At 43.6% G+C, this 21,253-nt stretch overlaps 2 protein-coding genes across 10 annotated transcripts in view; both read left to right on the top strand.

Annotated features, from left to right (window-relative positions):
* The window catches only part of LOC112265816 (oxysterol-binding protein-related protein 3), a 44,650-nt gene extending 43,098 nt beyond the window's left edge, over window positions 1–1,552 (top strand). For all 7 annotated transcript variants that reach the window (XM_042295276.1, XM_042295272.1, XM_042295275.1 and 4 more), the window contains exon 22: window positions 393–1,552. In XM_042295276.1, coding sequence (XP_042151210.1) covers window positions 393–489 — 97 coding nt within the window. In that variant the 3' untranslated portion in view covers window positions 490–1,552. The remainder of the gene's footprint in view (window positions 1–392) is intronic.
* Window positions 1,553–7,908: 6,356 nt separating this feature from the next.
* LOC112264404 (gasdermin-E) lies at window positions 7,909–20,719 on the top strand. 3 transcript variants are annotated; one of them, XM_024440991.2, is made up of 10 exons: window positions 7,909–8,269; window positions 9,708–9,945; window positions 10,115–10,307; window positions 15,660–15,840; window positions 16,099–16,219; window positions 16,488–16,643; window positions 17,113–17,240; window positions 17,617–17,806; window positions 19,607–19,677; window positions 20,031–20,719. In XM_024440991.2, exons 2-10 carry the CDS (start codon window positions 9,735–9,737, stop codon window positions 20,199–20,201), a joined length of 1,422 nt encoding a protein of 473 aa, XP_024296759.2. In that variant the 5' UTR covers window positions 7,909–8,269; window positions 9,708–9,734; the 3' UTR covers window positions 20,202–20,719. The 3 variants fall into 3 exon arrangements, with proteins under 3 accessions (XP_024296759.2, XP_024296760.2, XP_024296758.2); XM_024440992.2 differs by having other exon boundaries at window positions 7,911–8,269; window positions 17,683–17,806; window positions 19,977–20,719; XM_024440990.2 differs by having other exon boundaries at window positions 7,913–8,269; window positions 19,977–20,719.
* The last annotated feature ends 534 nt before the right edge of the window (window positions 20,720–21,253 follow it).

The raw sequence follows: 21,253 nt of genomic DNA, 5'->3' as shown, positions 1-21,253 counted from the left end.
GCTATAACTTACCACACTGTCACTGGTGTGCATAGCCTCAGTGTCTGACCGGTCAAAACAACACCATTAACAGTTGTTCTCAGTGGATTCATGAGATCTCAGTTTGACTTTTTAGGTTGTACTGGGATTTAGGGTTATACAGTTAGGGTTATACATTTTTACATTTTAGTAATTTACCAGACTCTCTTATCCAGAACGATTTACAGACTGTCTTAATTAGGGTTAAGTGACTTGTTCAAGGGCACATTGAATGATTTTTCACTTAGTTGTCTCCGGGATTCGAACCAATGAACTTTCGCTTACTCGCCCAATGTTGTTAACCGCTAGGCTACCTGCCTCCCTGGGTGCATTATGACATGTGTTGTGTGACTATTGTTTTGTTTATTTATCAGGAAATCAAAGGATGACACGTGGCTGAGCTCTAATGTATACTGGGAGCAGCGGAAGAACCCCAGGTTCAGCAGAGAGGACTTCCCTGTGCTGTGGTGACCTCTGACCTTACCTATAACCCTGTGACCCCATGGGAGGGCAGATCTAGGGTCAGATTATTCTGGCCTACAAACCTTAACCAATACAGGGAAAACTCAAAACTGACCTTAGGTCAGCACTTGGGGACAACACTCTGTCCTGTTGACTATGGACCGCTGAGTGTGAGGGCCCACGGCCAAATATGGGCTTCCTGCTTCTGTAGATGGAGACGGAACTAATTTAAGAAATTAGCTTTCACTTGACTCTGTGTTTAAAAGAAAAGAGCTTCCTGTTTTGTTTTTGTCATTACTTTAGTCTATCTTCTTTCAATGTCATCCTTTTCTCTGTATATTTGTCAAATGTATACTTTATGCTGTCACTTTAGTACGGATGCAGTCCAGCCACCAAAGTGTCTTAATTGAGCAATAAGTTCCGAGTAGGTGTGGTATATGGTCAACATACCACGGAGTGCCTGGATACAGCAATTAGCCTTGGTATATTGACCATATACCACAAACCCCCAAGGTACCTTATTACTATTATAAACTGCTTACCAATGTAATTAGAACAGTAAAAAGTATTTTTTTTTTGTCATACCCATGGTATACCGTCTGATATACCACAGATTTCAGTCAATCAGCATTCGGGGCTCAAACCACCCAGTTTATAATATGGAATGATTTACTACTCAGGAAAACCTGCTGTAGATGATTATGCAAATCCTCACTCACAGTTGGTGAGTTAATTAAAGTGCCTCATTGCACTTTTATGATGTCATACCACTCTTATTAATGTAGTCTAAAGAAGCACACCGATGGAGTCTCGTAACTAGGAGATTTAACTTTTTCTAAAGGTCAAACACTTTACTGTATGATTCTGTCCAATCACAATACAGACTGTCTTAACTCCTCAACCATTGGCTGACAGAACTTGTGAAATATGGCTACATGGAAATTCATAAGACTGCCTGTGTGCTGCCCTGTTATAAGATTATATGTACTGTATATCAGTAAAGTAATAGAGCATTATCTATGAAGATGAACAATAAAACAGTGGAACTGTTATACTAGAGTCAGAATGACAACTTTGTGTGTGTGGGTCATCTGTTCGTTTGGCATGTACAATACTTAATTTGAACCAAATTTTGTTCCGGAACCTAGATGTATTTGGTCAGATCCGGTTACTCTCATGGCACGAACAATTATTTTCAATGTACAAATTCTAATAGAAGCAATCAAAGTTCATTAGAGTTGCCACTTTGTTAATTCTCCTGCCCCCACAAAAAAACAAAAGTGAAAAAGTTGATTTTCAGCCTGGGCCTATATTCTAACAGCTGATTGGGGTTGGTCCAGCTCCAGTTTATGGTTGTGCAACATTGTAAACTACTGTATGTGTGAGACCAACCAGTGACTGTGGCTGTGTGAGAAGCATGCCTGTATCTCTCATGTAAATAGAATGAGATTAACTTTCTAAGATCTCTCTGCTCTGATAGACATGAGCCTGCTACTCTCATCCCTCTGCTCTGATAGACATGAGCCTGCTACTCTCATCCCTCTGCTCTGATAGACATGAGCCTGCTACTCTCATCCCTCTGCTCTGATAGACATGAGCCTGCTACTCTCATCCCTCTGCTCTGATAGACATGAGCCTGCTACTCTCATCTCTCTGCTCTGGTAGACAGGAGCCTGCTACTCTCATCTCTCTGCTCTGGTAGACAGGAGCCTGTTACTCTCATCTCTCTGCTCTGGTAGACAGGAGCCTGCTACTCTCATCTCTCTGCTCTGGTAGACAGGAGCCTGTTACTCTCATCTCTCTGCTCTGGTAGACAGGAGCCTGTTACTCTCATCTCTCTGCTCTGGTAGACAGGAGCCTGTTACTCTCATCCCTCCAGTGTTGCACTATCATGTATTTCCTTATAGTCATTGCCACTTGAACAGCACCCCTGAATAATTTAAATACATTTGACAAAGTTAAATAATTACTGTCCAGAAATGAATGAAATCATTCAGAATATCCTACTCCACCACGAGAAGGCCTATAATGACCCTGGATCATTGTTACTCTAACTTCCGCGACGCATATAAGGCCCTGCCCCGCCCCCCTTTCGGAAAAGCTGACCACGACTCCATTTTGTTGATCCCTGCCTACAGACAGAAACTAAAACAAGAGGCTCCCACGCTGAGGTCTGTCCAACGCTGGTCCGACCAAGCTGACTCCACACTCCAAGACTGCTTCCATCACGTGGACTGGGAGATGTTTCGTATTGCGTCAGACAACAACATTGACGAATACGCTGATTCGGTGTGCGAGTTCATTAGAACGTGCGTTGAAGATGTCGTTCCCATAGCAACGATTAAAACATTCCCTAACCAGAAACCGTGGATTGATGGCAGCATTCGTGTGAAACTGAAGGCGCGAACCACTGCTTTTAATCAGGGCAAGGTGTCTGGTAACATGACTGAATACAAACAGTGCAGCTATTCCCTCCGCAAGGCTATCAAACAAGCTAAGCGCCAGTACAGAGACAAAGTAGAATCTCAATTCAACGGCTCAGACACAAGAGGCATGTGGCAGGGTCTACAGTCAATCACGGACTACAGGAAGAAACCCAGCCCAGTCACGGACCAGGATGTCTTGCTCCCAGGCAGACTAAATAACTTTTTTGCCCGCTTTGAGGACAATACAGTGCCACTGACACGGCCTGCAACGAAAACATGTGGTCTCTCCTTCACTGCAGCCGAAGTGAGTAAGACATTTAAACGTGTTAACCCTCGCAAGGCTGCAGGCCCAGACGGCATCCCCAGCCGCGCCCTCAGAGCATGCACAGACCAGCTGGCCGGTGTGTTCACGGACATATTCAATCAATCCCTATACCAGTCTGCTGTTCCCACATGCTTCAAGAGGGCCACCATTGTTCCTGTTCCCAAGAAAGCTAAGGTAACTGAGCTAAACGACTACCGCCCCGTAGCACTCACATCCGTCATCATGAAGTGCTTTGAGAGACTAGTCAAGGACCATATCACCTCCACCCTACCTGACACCCTAGACCCACTCCAATTTGCTTACTGCCCAAATAGGTCCACAGACGATGCAATCTCAACCACACTGCACACTGCCCTAACCCATCTGGACAAGAGGAATACCTATGTGAGAATGCTGTTCATCGACTACAGCTCGGCATTCAACACCATAGTACCCTCCAAGCTCGTCATCAAGCTCGAGACCCTGTGTCTCGTCCCCGCCCTGTGCAACTGGGTACTGGACTTCCTGAAGGGCCGCCCCCAGGTGGTGAGGGTAGGCAACAACATCTCCTCCCCGCTGATCCTCAAGACTTCGGCGATGTCATCTACAAAATGGCTTCCAACACTCTACTCAGCAAACTGGATGCAGTCTATCACAGTGCCATCCGTTTTGTCACTAAAGCACCTTATACCACCCACCACTGCGACCTGTATGCTCTAGTCGGCTGGCCCTCATTACATATTCGTCGCCAGACCCACTGGCTCCAGGTCATCTACAAGTCCATGCTAGGTAAAGCTCCGCCTTATCTCAGTTCACTGGTCACGATGGCAACACCCATCCGTAGCACGCGCTCCAGCAGGTGTATCTCACTGATCATCCCTAAAGCCAACACCTCATTTGGCCGCCTTTCGTTCCAGTACTCTGCTGCCTGTGACTGGAACGAATTGCAAAAATCGCTGAAGTTGGAGACTTTTATCTCCCTCACCAACTTCAAACATCAGCTATCTGAGCAGCTAACCGATCGCTGCTGCTGTACATAGTCTATTGGTAAATAGCCCACCCATTTTCACCTACCTCATCCCCATACTGTTTTTATTTATTTACTTGCTCTTTTGCACACCAATATCTCTACCTGTACATGACCATCTGATCATTTATCACTCCAGTGTTAATCTGCAAAATTGTAATTATTCGCCTACCTCCTCATGCCTTTTGCACACATTGTATATAGACTCCCCCCTTTGTTTTCTACTGTGTTATTGACTTGTTAATTGTTTATTCCATGTGTAACTCTGTGTTGTCTGCTCACACTGCTATGCTTTATCTTGGCCAGGTCGCAGTTGCAAATGAGAACTTGTTCTCAACTGGCCTACCTGGTTAAATAAAGGTGAAATAAAAAAATAAAATAAAAAACTGGGGCCCCACAAGGGTGCGTTCTGAGCCCTCTCCTGTACTCCCTGTTCACCCACGACTGCGTGGCCACGCACGCCTCCAACTCAATCATCAAGTTTGCGGACGACACAACAGTGGTAGGCTTGATTACCAACAACGACGAGACGGCCTACAGGGAGGAGGTGAGGGCCCTCGGAGTGTGGTGTCAGGAAAATAACCTCACACTCAACGTCAACAAAACTAAGGAGATGATTGTGGACTTGAGGGAACACCCCCCCATCCACATCGATGGAACAGTAGTGGAGAGCGTAGCAAGTTTTAAGTTCCTCGGCATACACATCACAGACAAACTGAATTGGTCCACTCACACAGACAGCATCGTGAGGAAGGCGCAGCAGCGCCTCTTCAACCTCCAGGAGGCTGAAGAAATTCGGCTTGTCACCAAAAGCACTCACAAACTTCTACAGATGCACAATCGAGAGCATCCTGGCGGGCTGTATCACCGCCTGGTATGGCAACTGCACCGCCCTCAACCGTAAGGCTCTCCAGAGGGTAGTGAGGTCTGCACAACGCATCACCGGGGGCAAACTACCTGCCCTCCAGGACACCTACACCACCCGATGCTACAGGAAGGCCATAATGATCATCAAGGACATCAACCACCCGAGCCACTGCCTGTTCACCCCGCTGTCACCCAGAAGGCGAGGTCAGTACAAGTGCATCAAAGCTGGGACCGAGAGACTGAAAAACAGCTTCTATCTCAAGGCCATCAGACTGTTAAACAGCCACCACTAACATTGAGTGGCTACTGCCAACACACTGTCAATGACACTGACTCTACTCCAGCCACTTTAATAATGGGAATTGATGGGAAATGATGTAAATATATCACTAGCCACTTTAAACAATGCTACCTTATATAATGTTACTTACCCTACATTATTCATCTCATATGCATACGTAGATACTGTACTCTATATCATCGACTGCATCCTTATGTAATACATGTATCACTAGCCACTTTAACTATGCCACTTGGTTTACATACTCATCTCATATGTATATACTGTACTCAATATCATCTACTGTATCTTGCCTATGCTGCTCTGTACCATCACTCATTCATATATCCTTATGTACATATTCTTTATCCCCTTACACTGTGTATAAGACAGTAGTTTTTTGGAATTGTTAGTTAGATTACTTGTTCGTTATTACTGCATTGTCGGAACTAGAAGCACAAGCATTTCGCTACACTCGCATTAACATCTGCTAACCATGTGTATGTGACAAATAAAATTGGATTTGATTTATAATTTAGCTGCAGAGGATAAATAGCTTCTTGTGGATTGTAGCCCAATAACAAGGAATGGCCTACAGTCGGGAATGCGTGACAAATCTGTCAGTGAACAAACAGCATGCAGGCTAAACAGGCTTTTCGCAATATTTCAAATACAATGGAGGGAAAACACCGACTGGACAGCAAATGGCTCCTGCTGAAAAGAGAAGCGACTGTGCTGTAGGCTACCAACATAGTTGATCAACTTCCAAATATTTTCTTAAAGTTAAACAAGAGCGAGACAGGCTTTTGGCACGAGCGCATCTGCCACCACCAGCGAGTGAACTGAACGTCATTGTGTGAGTCAGTGAAACTGGAAAGCATTTTCAAGACAAAAGTTTTTATCGATCTCAGTCGATCTTTATCGATCTTTATCGATCTCAGGGAGAAGGGCCTTGGTTAGGGAGGTGACCAAGAACACGATGGTCACTTTGACAGAGTTCCTCTGTGGAGATGGGAGAACCTTCCAGAAGGACAACCATCTCTGCAGCACTCCAACAATCAGGCCTTTATGGTAAAGGGGCCAGTCAGAAGCCACACCTCAGTAAAAGGCACATGACAGCCCGCTTGGAGTTTGCCTAAGGCACCTAAAGGACTCTCAGACCATGAGAAAAAAGATTCTCTGGTGTGATGAAACCAAGATTGAACTCTTTGGCCTGAATGACAAGCATCACATTTGAAGGAAACCAGGCAGCATTCCTACGGTGAAGCATGGTGTTGGCAGCATCATGCTGTGGTTATGTTTTTCAGCGGCAGGGACTGGGAGACTAGTCGGGATTGAGGCAAAGATGAACGGAGAAAAGTACAGAGAGATCCTTGATGAAAACCTACTCCAGAGCGCTCAGGATCTCAAACTGGGGCGAAGATTCAGCTTCCAGCAGGACAATGACATTAAGCACACAGCCAAGAGAATGGAGGAGTGGCTTCGGGACAAGTCTCTGAATGTCCTTGAGTGGCCCAGCCAGAGCCCGGACTTCAACCTGATCGAACATCTCTGAAAATAGCTGTGCAGCAAAGCAACCATCCAAGCTGACAGAGCTTGAGAGGATCTGCAAAAAAGAATGGGAGAAACTCCCCAAATACAGGTGTGCCAAGCTTGTAGCGACATACCCAAGAAGACTCGAAGCTGCAATCGCTGCCAAAGTACAGGGTCTGAATACATATGTAAATGTAATATTTCTGTATTTATTTATTGCAAAAAATTCAAAACCACTTTTTTTTGCTTTATCATTGTGTGTAGGTTGATGAGAGGAAAAAACAATTTAATCAATTTTAGAATAAGGCTGTAACTTAAATGTGGGAAAAGTCAAGGTGTCTGAATACTTTCAGAAGGCACTGTACAGTATGTTGGTGATAAGTGGTTCTTGGTGGTGATTGGGTCAGGGGGGAAGGGTGTGGTCATTGAGATCTTGAGATAGGCTATTGACCTATTTCTGTGCATAACAGGCCCACACACCTTCACAATAACACACTGTTCTCTCATGTTCACATGGTCAATATAACTGTAAAATATACATTTTATTGTCGATGTTATGACACTGTTGTAAAAAGTGTTCTTCCCACTCTGAAAACAGAATAAGGCTTGACTTCCCTCATATTTAAAGTCATAGTACAAAAAAGACGTTTTGCTTGGGTTCTCATTAGGACAAATTAGTTCCAATCAGGACAAATCCTGATTTGAGAAACACTTTGGGGAATTCACTTGACTTGGTGTGTGTGTGTGTGTGTGTGTTGAATAATAGTCATGTTATGCTCTAAATACATTTATACCGGTTAAAATATATGGAATGAATCAAAGACGAGGGGCAAGTCCGCGCTTGTCAGAAAAGTACACACACGCACACACACACACACACGCACACACACACTGCTCATATGATAACAATTACCTCCGTACAACCCCCAGAATGTGGTGGTGTGGTGGCAGCAAAGTCCGCTCTCCACGGTTTACAGAAGTAGGACCCAACCCACTCTGTCTGACTGATAACTCTCTGCTCCAATCGATACCATAAAAATCTTTGGACAGCCTATAGTGTCGTTGTGAGTGTGTAGCGGCACTCATTTCAACATAATGTAAAATAATCCGTACAGTAGCGGGGTTATTATCAATAGTCTACTATCGGTATAACGGAGTACAACAGTTTAAACGTGAATTGCTAAGAACAGGGAATTTGGATAGTTTGACATTTTCTTGCGCTGCTGTTTGGTGTGACTACGGTGAGTTTTACGCGTGCCAGAACCGACATTCCAGAAGTGACAGGCCACGGGACTGGTGCTTTTTTGGAGGCGCTACACTTGATCCCTGTTATCATTCCAGACTACGAAAAGGTATGCTAATAATAAACCTGTGTCTTTTGTGTTAAATAGCCTTCCAAATGAAAACATTAAAATAAACGTTTTATAGTGTTTGTGTCTCACAGACTTCTCTTCCCACCTTAATGAAACCTCACAGCATATATGAAATAAAACGTTTTGGATCATGTATTTATTTCCCCCTGGTGCCACATATCATTGTGTAACAGTATAGCTTCCGTCCCTCGCCTCGCCCCAGGGACCTTCTGCACACATCGACAACAGTCACAATCGAAGCACCGTTACCCATCGCTCCACAAAAGCCACGGCCAATGCAGAGCAAAGGAAACAACTACTTCAAGGTCTCAGAGCGAGTAACGTCGCCTATTGAAACGCTATTAGTACGCACCCGCTAACTAGTTAGCCATTTCACACCGGTTACATTTGTAACCTCAAAATTCACATTGCTTTTATATACCTTATGTTTACTGCTGTTAGTGATGGCTTTCTGTCAATAACAGCAATGATTTACTTCTCACTTTTTATTGGAATTCCTAATCCGAGTCATGCGTTATTTGCTTATTGCGCAGAAGAGCGTGCTAGTGATTATGACCTCATGGCTCAAGTCACTTACAGTAGTGGGTGGGCAGTATAAGAGACGGGGAGAAGGTCCTATTTACCAAATTGGGATTTCCCTGCCCACTATATGAGCCAATACATTGAAAGAACCTGTATTCAGGGTAGAGTTATAGTCAGTGGTTTGAGGGACTGAAAGGAAGGCGGTGTTGTGATGACACGTTTCCATATCCATATATTACTGATATCTACCATCCCCTCATGTCTCTCTTGATCCCTCCCTCTTGATCTCTCTCCCTGAACAGTCTTTCCCTCTCTAGTCATTATTCATTCCTTCTCCTATCCTGCATGTTTTTTCCCTTGTTTATTTGAAATGTTCCACACTGAGATGTATTAAGCTCTTCTCTTTCTCTCCTCCCTCTTTTCTCTCCCTGTTTTCGTGCTCTCCTCCCTCTCTTTCTCCCTTTCTCTCCCCTGCTCTCCCTCTAGATTGCTTTAAATATTTATACTTTGAAAACTGAGCTGCTAGAATGTGGAGGGCGAGGGATGGAGTTAGGGGATGGCGTGTTGTTGTTAATGGTGTTAACACTCAGGGGACTTCCCTCTTGTCCAATCAGTGAGTCATACAGTACTATGATCTATGTTTGAACACACTGTTGGTTGACAGTGACATAGTAGGACAACACACACATGCACCTGCTACACATCTGAAGGGGAATTCTAAGGGGAAATTTGAGGAAATACCGTATGAGATTTGGAGATCACAAAAAAAACAGCAGTCATAAAAATCTTTGTATGATTCATTTTGGTAGGGAATAGGGACGCAGGTGGGATATATAGATGAGCCAGGGGCAACTTCATCTTACTCCAGTGTTACTGTGACTCTGCCTTCCTCCAGGTGTTGGGCCCCGCCTCTTCATAGGTGATGTTTGCCAAGGCAACTGCAAAGTTTGTTCGTCAGATCGACCCAGATGGAACCCTGATCTCGGTCTCCCGCCTTAATGACTCAGACAAGTTGGTTCCCATGGCGCTGGTTGTCAAGCGCAACCGTTTCTGGTTCTGGCAACGGCCCAAGTACCTGCCATCTGACTTCACACTCAGTCACCTGTTGCTAGGAGACAAAGAACTCACTCCAGGTAAAGTAGGGCCATTGTTACTCCTCATATACATCTCACAAACTGTACATCTCATCTTTTTTCCCCACACACAACTGTCTAAAACATATAGCCATTCATAACTAACATAGACAGAGTAGTCAGAGAGGTAATCTGTCTTCATATGGCACTTGTCTCTGTACTCTCTCAGACGTGTCTGAATCAGACTTCCTGTCCTATGAGGGGAGGTTTGGAGACAACCTGAGTGGGAAGCTGGATGCCAAGGCTGGATCCATCAGTGTCAATGTGGAGGGGCGGTGCTCCTCAAAGTTCCAATTATCATTCGGCAAGCTGAAAAAGCAAGATGTTGACGTACAGAAGCTACTGCTGGCCTCCAATGACAGGTACTGTACTGTAAATAGACATACTGTCACTTTCGTCATATTGATGATATCAAGGCGTGATAAGCATACATTTTTCTTTTAATGAAGGAAAAACACTAAACAAACTAACAAAGAAACAAAACGAACGTGAAGCGAGATGCTTATATATATATATATATATATATATATATATATATATATATATATATATATATATATATAAGCAACTAACCATAGACAATAACCCACAAAACCAAAATGGTAAAGGGCAACCTAAATAGGATCCCCCATCAGAGACAACGATAAACAGCCGTCTCTGATTGGGAACCAATTCAGGCCACCTTTTATTTATTTATTTTTTATTTCACCTTTATTTAACCAGGTAGGCAAGTTGAGAACAAGTTCTCATTTACAATTGCGACCTGGCCAAGATAAAGCAAAGCAGTTCGACAGGTACAACAACACAGAGTTACACATGGAGTAAACAAACATACAGTCAATAATACAGTAGAAAAAGAAGTCTATATACAATGTGAGCAAATGAGGTGAGATAAGGGAGGTAAAGGCAAAAAAGGCCATGGTGGCAAAGTAAATACAATATAGCAGGTAAAACACTGGAATGGTAGATTTCCAGTGGAAGAATGTGCAAAGTAGAGATAGAAATAATGGGGGTGCAAAGGAGCAAAATAAATAAATAAATACAGTAGGGGGAGAGGTAGTTGTTTGGGCTAATTATAGATGGGCTATGTACAGGTGCAGTAATCTGTGAGCTGCTCTGACAGCTGCTAATGAGGGGGATAAGTGTTTCCAGTTTCAGAGATGTTTGCAGTTCGTTTTACCTAAAGATACCTAGACATACAAAACCCCATAGATATAGAAAAACCCCTAGACAAGACAAAAACACACATACAGTGAGGAGAACAAGTATTTGATACAGTGACGATTTTGCAGGTTTTCCTACTTACAAAGCATGTAGAGGTCTGTAATTTTTATCATAGGTATACTTCAACTGTGAGAGACGGAATCTAAAACAAAAATCCAGAAAATCACATTGAATGATTTTTAAGTAATTAATTTGCATTTTATTGCATGACATAAGTATTTGATACATCAGAAAAGCAGAACTTAACCAACAGAGGTCATGTGAAATCCATTTATTTCAGTTGACTGATTTCCTTCTATGAACTGAAATCTTTGAACTTGTTGCATGATGCATTGATCTTTTTGTTCAGTTTAATAATATACTGAGCTATATTGTATGCAATTGGTTTTTGGAAAATAATTTTATACTAATACAATAGAAAAAACTAAGAGATTTTGTTTAACAAGTAACACAAAAATATTTTTTTTTTTAAAGAAAGGGGTCAAAATGATTGGCACCCTTGTTTTCAATACCTCACCTTGCGAGGATAATGACACTGAGACTTTTTCTCAAATGTTTAATGAGTTGGAGAACACATTGGGAGGGATCTAAGACCATTCCTCTATACAGAATCTTTCCAGATCCTTGATATCCTTCATCTGCTCTTATGGACGGCCCTCTTCAATATAAACCACAGGTTTTCAATGGGGTCTAAGTCCGGAGACTGAGATGGCCATTTCAAAATGTTGACTTTGTGGTTAATTAACCATTTCTTTGTGAGTTTTGATGTATGCTTGGGGTTATTGTCTTACTGGAAGATCCACTTGCGGCCCAGTTTTAAGAGGCAACCAGCATTTTGGCTAAAATGTCCTGGTACTTGGTAAAGTTCATGATGCCGTTGACCTTAACAAGGGCCCCAGGAACAGTGGAATCAAAATATCCCCATAACATCAAAGATTTACCACCATATTTTACAGAGGTTCTTTTCTGCTCATGATTCCTCTTTTCGATGCCTAACCCACCACTGGTCTGCGTGACCAGAGCTCTATTTTCATGTCATCTGACTATAGAACCAGATAGAGGTCTACCTGTGCCCAGCACCTGCCCCTTTGCACTCCCACTCACCAAGTACCCTTTTGGGTGGTGGTATATATATTTTTCGGTGTACAGTTTTGGTCATCGTTGTCCTAAACCCATTACCCCCAAGTCGTTGTGACGTTGTCAGGTTTGCCACCCCTAGCCCTGCGTTGTATGGAGCTCATGTGCCATGTTGTCTTTTTCTTTCCTGTATGCAGTATCCTGTACCCAGTATCCAAACATGCACGGCTTGAAATGCAGTCACCGGTTAAGTGTGTATAGCAAGCTACCTAGTTTAAATATCAACAGCACTGCCACAGCAGCATAACATTTGATTAACACCCGATAACACTTGATTTCCATCGTCCTTAATATTCCGTCTGGTTGGCTGATAGCCTATGCACAGACTGCAGCACTTCATCATTGCCACGGAAGGGTGCTGGAGGTGGTGCAGCACCCCTGATGAATTGAAATACATTTACATTACTGCTGTCTGTTCAGAAAGAAATGAAACAATTCAGAATAGTCTACTACACCATGAGAATTTATCCACAGAGGATCATAAGCTTCTTTTAACAACTAACCTAGCTGTTGATGGTGTGTAGCCCAATAACAAGGTATAGCCTACAGTCAGGAATGTGTGGCAAATCTGTCAATGAACAGCATGCATACAAAACATTATTTGAAATACAATCGCGGGAAAACACAGGTTAGAAAGCAAATAGCTCCTGCTGAAAAGAGAAGACTCAACATTTTCTGCTATAGGCTACCAACATATTTTATCAACTTATACAAGAGAGAGATAGGCTTTTGGCACGAGTGCATCGGCCATCACTTGCGGGCCATCACTTGTGAGTGAGCTGCGCATCATTCGGTGAGTCAGTGAAACTGGAAAGCTTTTTTACCGTACCCTAGGCTACTAAAAATGGTCGCCATTTCTACCACTTCTGTAAGCGCCTCTACTATGTTCCAGACTCTACAGCTCTATGCCAGACTCTACAGCTCTATGCTAGACTCTACAGCTCTATGCCAGACTCTACAGCTCTATGCCAGACTCTACAGCTCTATGCCAGACTCTACAGCTCTATGCTAGACTCTACAGCTCTATACCAGACTCTACAGCTCTATGACATTACACAAATGCAATGATATGCATGCAATTATTTACCTTTATTATAAAGGTAAAACTACATCTCATGTATTCTGGTGCCTCAGAGTTCCTCAGGTGATCTCACGCTCACGTTTTGATCTGGCACCTCCCGATTCTTACTAATTAGCACTAAACACAAATAGTATAGCCTAGCTAACCACCATAGGCTAAAATATCCACACAATCAACTAGCCAGCCAGTCATATATCATGAGTTAGAAGATTAGGAATATTAGGCTATATTATGATATTATTATTTAAGAATGTTGAAGATAAATCACAAATTAGGACTACCTGACATGATGACTCCATGCTGTCCCCAGTCCACCTGGCCATGCTGCTGCTCCAGTTTCAACTTCCACCTGACTGTGCTGCTGCTCCAGTTTCAACTGTTCTGCCTTATTATTATTCGACCATGCTGGTCATTTATGAACATTTGAACATCTTGGCCATGTTCTGTTATAATCTCCACTCGGCACAGCCAGAAGAGGACTGGCCACCCCACATAGCCTGGTTCCTCTCTAGGTTTCTTCCTAGGTTTTGGCCTTTCTAGGGAGTTTTTCCTAGCCACCGTGCTTCTACACCTGCATTGCTTGCTGTTTGGGGTTTTAGGCTGGGTTTCTGTACAGCACTTTGAGATATCAGCTGATGTACGAAGGGCTATATAAATAAATTTGATTTGATTTGATTTGATTTGAATTACAAGCTAACTAGCAGATTTATATCAATCATCGGACTGCCGACCGTTGCCGGAGGCTCTGGACTGGGAACTGTCGCCGGAAGCTCTGGACTGGGAACTGTCGCCGGAAGCTCTGGACTGGGAACTGTCGCCGGAAGCTCTGGACTGGGAACTGTTGCCGGAAGCTCTGGACTAGGAACTGTCGCTGGAAGCTCTGGACTGGGAAGTGTCGCCGGAAGCTCTGGACTGGGAACTGTTGCCAGAAGCTCTGGACTGGGAACTGTCGCCGGGGAGGCTCACTGGAGGCCTGATGCGTGGGACCGGGCTGATGAGCCGCACCTCAGGGCGAGTGCGGGGAGAAGGCATAGGACGTACTGGACTGTGGAGGCGCACTGGAGGTCTGGAGCGTAGAGCTGGCACAACCCGTCCTGGCTGGATGCTCACTTTAGACCGGCAAGTGCGGGGCGCTGGCACAGGACGCACTGGGCTATGAAGGCGCACTGGAGCCACTGTGTGTAGAACCGCATAACATGGTGCCTGAACGGTGACACACACCCCAGGGCGAGTGCGCGGAGGAGACACAGGACGCACCGGACTGGGGAGGCACACCGGAGGCCAGATGTGTGAAACCGGTGCACATGACACCGAACTGGTGTCAGGCTCCTCAGCACGCCCGCTCTGCAGCTCTCTCAACGCCAGCACCTCTCTCCGGAATCTTGCGTCGAGCTCCTCACTCGACTCCCTGACTGGCTCTGGTTCAACCCTCGGCTCTGCCGACCACTCCGTGTGCCTCCTGGAGGTCTGGAGGCACATGGACCTCTCATGCTTCCGTCGTTGACTTAACTCCTCGTATCGTCACCGTTCCTCTCTCGCTGCCTCCATCTGCTCTCTTGTTATGAATTTAGAGATATAAATTATGAAATTCCATCCTTTTTTTCAAGGTGGGGGGGTGCCCTTTTTCGTATTGAACACCTGCCCCCTGAAAGGTCTGTGCACCAGTTCCTATCCAAGTGTGAAGGCGTTTCCATTGGTTCCTATCCAAGTGTGAAGGAGTTTCCATTGGTTCCTATTCAAGTGTGAAGGCGTTTCCATTGGTTCCTATTCAAGTGTGAAGGCGTTTCCATTGGTTCCTATTCAAGTGTAAAGGCGTTTTCATTGGTTGGATGAAAATGAAAATAGTGCTCTTTGCACACCTGGTGAGGTATTGAAAGGTATTGAAAACTGGGGTGCCAATAATCTTTACCACTGTCCTTTTTAGATTAAAAAAAGATTTTTGAGTACCTCAGTTGGTAGAAAAGCACTATATAAATCCAATAATTGTGATTATTTAATTATAATTATTACTTGTTAAACAAAATCTCCTTCTCTGAGCAATTTATATTACTTGTTAAACAAAATCTCCTTCTCAGAGCAATTGTATTAGTATAAAATAATATAATTTCCCCTTTTTTTGTTGAGTACAATACAGCTCAGTATTTGTATTATTTATTTTATCCATCTGTGTATTCATCTACAGTGTGTGTATGTCTATGTGCAGTACTGTACCTGTCATTGGAGGCAAGCAGTAGCCTCTTCAGCTTTCTGAACCCCCCATCTCTGTGTGTAGGGTGGTGGACATGCAGCATGTGCTGGTGCAGCAGAGTCAGAAGCATGCAGAGGTGTTTGCTGTGTTGAAGGAGAGGATCCTGACCACCACCCCCTGCTCCATCTCAGAACAGGTCCAGGAGCAGGGCACCTGCCAGGGGGTTCTGGGACTACTGGGCAAACTGGGGACACACTCTGTAAAGGTGGGTTGTGGAAGAGAAAAGGAGATATGGAGAGAAAGCGAGAGAGAGAGAGAGAGAGAGAGAGAGAGAGAGAGAGAGAGAGAGAGAGAGAGAGAGAGAGACTGGAGAGTGTTGTTACATGTTTTAACATGTTAGTTGTGCCAGGTGTGTGTTGCGTTATTACACGTCTTTTCTATGTGTTATTGAGTATATATTTGTTTTGTTTGTGTATCACACCAGGTGTGTGTTATTACATGTTATTACACGTGTGTATATCAGGTGTGTGTGCAGGAGAATAGCAGTATAGAGATGGACAGTGACGTTTCCTTGGAGATTCCACCTCTCACTGTCATCGCCTACAGCCTCATAGAGCTAGAGGTCAGGAAAGACGGACACTATGGTGAGTATGTATGTGTGTGTATACGTGTGTGTGTGTCACCCACTCTAGGTACTATTACGTTGCAATTCTACAAGGTGAGTTACTTATTCTCCTTCTATCTCTTTGTCTCGCTCTCTGTCTCTCTCTCTTTCTCTCGTTCTTTCTTTCCCTCTCTCTCTCTTTATCTCCCTCTCTCTCTCTCTTTATCTCCCTCTCTCTCTCTCTCTCTCTCTCTCTCTCTCTCTTTTTGGCTATTTTTCTCTCTTTCTCTCTCGCTCTGTATTTTCAGAGCTGTGTCTACAGCATGGTACTCTTGGAGGATTCGAGGCAGACTCTGAGAAGACCTCGCCTTCCCAGGATTCCTTTGATACCCTGTGTGTTGTGGACGGGCTGGAGTGGGCGGAGGAAATTCCTGAAGGAGCACCACTCAGCGCACTGCAGAAAAGTATGTGTGTTTGTGTGTGTGTTTCATTCATTCATCCATTCATTCATTTATTGTTGATCCAGGAATGTCAGTTGAGAATTTAGTTCCCTTTTTTTGTCGACGTTTAGGTATACAGCAGTGGATTTGACCAACATGTCAGTGTGTTTGCGTGTGATAGTGTGTCAATATGCCCTATGTATAAAAGAGGAATTGAAATCTGTAGACAGCTATTCAACAGCAGAAATCGAGGATTGACTCTTCCTCTTTTCATCAAATGAATGATACTGAGAGAGGAAGTGCAGTGCTGAGTTTGCCTTACTTTGGATAAAAGCATTTAACATTGGGGACATTTTCACGCACAGAATCAGACTGAGAGGAATTTCTCTGTTAGCATCCTACAGTCGTCTATTCCTCATATTGTGACTGACGTGTCATGAGAAAAGTGAGCCTGAGAGGCAAGCTCTGATTGGTTATTTATCTCCCTCTACAGACTTGCAGGACTTGGAGGTCTATCTACATCAGTTAGTGGTTCTTCCAGAGTCTACCCGGTCCACTCTGTTCCAGAGACTCTGTGAGGTTCTAGTGGACAGAACCTCACTCACGGTTCTGGAACACACGGTTAGTGGCACAGTGGCCAAGGCCAAAAGTAGTGCACCATAAGGGAATAGGGTGCCATTTGGGATGCAGCACTTGTCTGATAGCATTGTTTTGTGGACCTTTTAGATCAGGCACAGTCATATCTGTGACAGTATGATTTGGTTATATTTGTATTCATTGCTTTCTCTTTCTCTCCCTCCCTCGCTCTCTCTCTCTCTCTCTCTATCACTCTTTATCTTTATCTCTCTCTATCTCCCTCTCCCTCTCTCTCTCTCAATTCAGTTCAATTCAAATGGCTTTATTGGCATGGGAAACATGTTTACATTGCCAAAGAAAGTGAAATAGATAGTGAACAATTAAAAATCTACAGTAAACATTACATCTCTCTTTCTCTCAGTTGGAGGGGTTGTGTAGAGGTGAGGACCTTGACCCTACAGAGGTAAAGGAGTTGTCTGTTTCTCAGATCAAATCTGTCTCCGCCCTATCGGACCTGGTCCAGAAATTCCCACCAAATGAGATACAGGCTGAAGGAACCTCCATCCCCCTCCATCTGACTGCCACTCACCTGCTGGTTAGCGCCTTGGAGGGTGAGAGTGTGTGTGTGTGTGTATGTGTTTATACATCTATATACAGTGGGGAGAACAAGTATTTGATACACTGAGAATTTTGCAGGTTTTCCAACTTACAAAGCATGTAGAGGTCTGTAGTTTTTATCATAGGTACAGTTCAACTGTAAGAGACGGAATCTGAAACAAAATTCCAGAAAACACATTGTATGATTTTTAAGTAATTAATTAGCATTTTATTGCATGACATAATTATTTGATACATCAGAAAAGCAGAACTTAATATTTGGTATAGAAACCTTTGTTTGCAATTACAGAGATCATACGTTTCCTGTAGTTCTTGACCAGGTTTGCACACACTGCAGCAGGGATTTTGGCCCACTCCTCCATACAGACCTTCTCCAGATCCTTCAGGTTTCGGGGGTGTCGCTGGGCAATACGGACTTTCAGCTACCTCCAAAGATTTTCTATTGGGTTCAGGTCTAGAGACTGGCTAGGCCACTCCAGGACCTTGAGATGTTTCTTACGGAGCCACTCCTTAGTTGCCCTGGCTGTGTGTTTCGGGTCATTGTCATGCTGGAAGACCCAGCCACAACCTATCTTCAATCCTCTTACTGAGGGAAGGAGGTTGTTGGCCAAGATCTCGCGATACATGGCCCCATCCATCCTCCCCTCAATACGGTGCAGTAGTCCTGTCCCCTTTGCAGAAAAGCATCCCCAAAGAATTAGGTTTCCACCTCCATGCTTCACGGTTGGGATGGTGTTCTTGGGGTTGTACTCATCCTTCTTCTTCCTCCAAACACAGCGAGTGGAGTTTAGACCAAAAAGCTTTATTTTTGTCTCATCAGACCACATTACTTTCTCCCATTCCTCCTCTGGATCATCCATATGGTCATTGGCAAACTTCAGACGGGCCTGGACATACGCTGGCTTGAGCAGGGGGACCTTGCGTGCGCTGCAGGATTTTAATCCATGACGGTGTAGTGTGTTACTAATGCTTTTCTTTGAGACTGTGGTCCCAGCTCTCTTCAGGTCATTGACCAGTTCCTGCCGTGTAGTTCTGGGCTGATCCCTCACCCTCCTCATGATCATTGATGCCCCACGAGGTGAGATCTTGCATGGAGCCTCAGACCGAGGGTGATTGACCGTCATCTTGAACTTCTTCCATTTTCTAATAATTGCGCCATCAGTTGTTGCCTTCTCACCAAGCTGCTTGCCTATTGTCAAATCAAATCAAATCAAATTTTATTTGTCACATACACATGGTTAGCAGATGTTAATGCTGTGCCTACACTATGTCCTGTAGCCCATCCCAGCCTTGTGCAGGTCTACAATTGTATCCCTGATGTCCTTACACAGCTCTCTGGTCTTGGCCATTGTGGAGAGGTTGGAGTCTGTTTGATTGAGTGTGTGGACAGGTGTCTTTTATACAGGTAACAAGTTCAAACAGGTGCAGTTAATACAGGTAATGAGTGGAGAACAGGAGGGCTTCTTAAAGAAAAACTAAAAGGTCTGTGAGAACCGGAATTCTTACTGGTTGGTAGGTGATCAAATACTTATGTCATGCAATAAAATGCAAATGAATTACTTAAAAATCATACAATGTGATTTTCTGGATTTTTGTTTTAGATTCCATCTCTCACAGTTGAAGTATACCTATGATAAAAAAATTTACAGACCTCTACATGCTTTGTTAGTAGGAAAACCTGCAAAATCGGCAGTGTATCAAATACTTGTTCTCCCCACTGTATATATATATATGTGTGTATGTGTGTGTGTGTATGTTGCATTCTCTAACCCCTGTGTTTGGTGTTTCTGTAGCGTTGCCTGATGCTGCTCTGACTCTGCTGGGAGAATCTAGCCCTGATGTCCTGGAAGCCCTCAATACTCTGGTCAGTCTGATTCAATTCACTATATGATTCACCCGTCACTATACATGACTCACCATTCACTACTGAAACCCTCAACACTCGGATCAGTCTGATTCAATTCACTATAAATTTCACGAGTCACTTTATACGATTCATGACTCCTGATTCATATCAACTAAACCACTCCATCACAAATAAAATACTTTGATACGAATACTCTGATCCAATATTAGTTCATAACTGTGTTATACCCAGACAATAGTCAGGATGAATTATACTATAGACTTTGCTCTGTACCTTACTTGTTGTCTGTCCCACAGCTGAAGGTAAATGGTCAGTCCCTCCCCTTTGAGTCACTGCCCCTCCCCTTGCAGGAAGAGGGGGCATTCCATTGGGCAGAGCAGCTCCTCCTCTCCTCCAATGTGATGCTGCGGAGAGAGACTGACAGGCTGTGGGCAGAGACTGGAAAAAAGCCAGGAGTGTTTCCATTGGTCATGTGCATCGCTGTGCAAGGACTTACATCTCTGTACACTGGGAAGGGGTAGGATGTGTGTGCATAGATCAGTATGTTTCAAATATTACATTTTGTGTGAAACTCCAGTGTTTCACTTGTGTGTTTTCCAAATATGCACTCAATGAATTCTGTATTTTTGGTGGCACTAACATTTTTTTTTTACAAACTAATTCCCAATGTAACTGTTTGAATTTGAAAATCTGTAAAACAATCCACTCCAGAATATGAAGTAAGACTTGTGTTCGAAGAAACACTTTTCAAAAGCTGGACAAGCAGACTTCACCTTACTGTGTTTGGAAATAAACGCCTTAATCTCAATACACTAAAATGTTGCTCTGACACCCTAGTATTTCACGAAACCTTTACATTCTTTCTGCATGCTCATACAGATAAAACGTGTATACAGAAGACTTTGTTATTTCAAAAGAGAAATGTACAGCATATGCTTATTTTAATATATAATGTTGCTTAAATGACATTTTAAGCTATATGTAACCTACAGTACCAGTCAAATGTTGACACGCCTACTCATTCAAGGGTTTTTCTTTATTTGTATATTTTCTACATTGTAGAATAATAGTGAAGACATCAAAACAATTAAATAACACATATAGAATCATGTAGTAACCAAAAAAGTGTGAAATTAATTATTCAGAGTAGTCACCCTTTGCCTTGATGACAGCTTTGCAAACTCTTGGCATTCTCTCAACCAGCTTCACCTGGAATGCTTTTCCAACAGTCTTGAAGGAGTTCCCACATATTCTGAGCACTTGTTGGCTGCTTTTCTTTCACTCTGCGGTCCAACTCATTCCAAACCCCCGAGCTGACAAGGTACAAATCTGTCGTTCTGCCCCTGAACAGGCAGTTAACCCACTGTTCCTAGGCCGTCATTGAAAATAAGAATTTGTTCTTAACTGACTTGCCTAGTTAAATAAAGGTAAAATAAAAAAATAAAAAAATTGGGTTGAGGTTGAGTGATTGTGGAGGCCAGGTCATCTGATGCAGCACTCCATCATTCTCCTTCTTGTTCAAATAGCCCTTAAACAGCCTTGAGGTGTGTTGGGTCATTGTCCTGTTGGAAAA

The sequence above is a fragment of the Oncorhynchus tshawytscha genome, linkage group LG13 (assembly GCF_018296145.1).
Source record: "Oncorhynchus tshawytscha isolate Ot180627B linkage group LG13, Otsh_v2.0, whole genome shotgun sequence".
Lineage (NCBI taxonomy): Eukaryota > Metazoa > Chordata > Actinopteri > Salmoniformes > Salmonidae > Oncorhynchus > Oncorhynchus tshawytscha.
The sequence above is the reverse complement of the archived record's forward strand: the minus strand, read 5'-3'. Positions and strand labels throughout refer to the sequence as shown.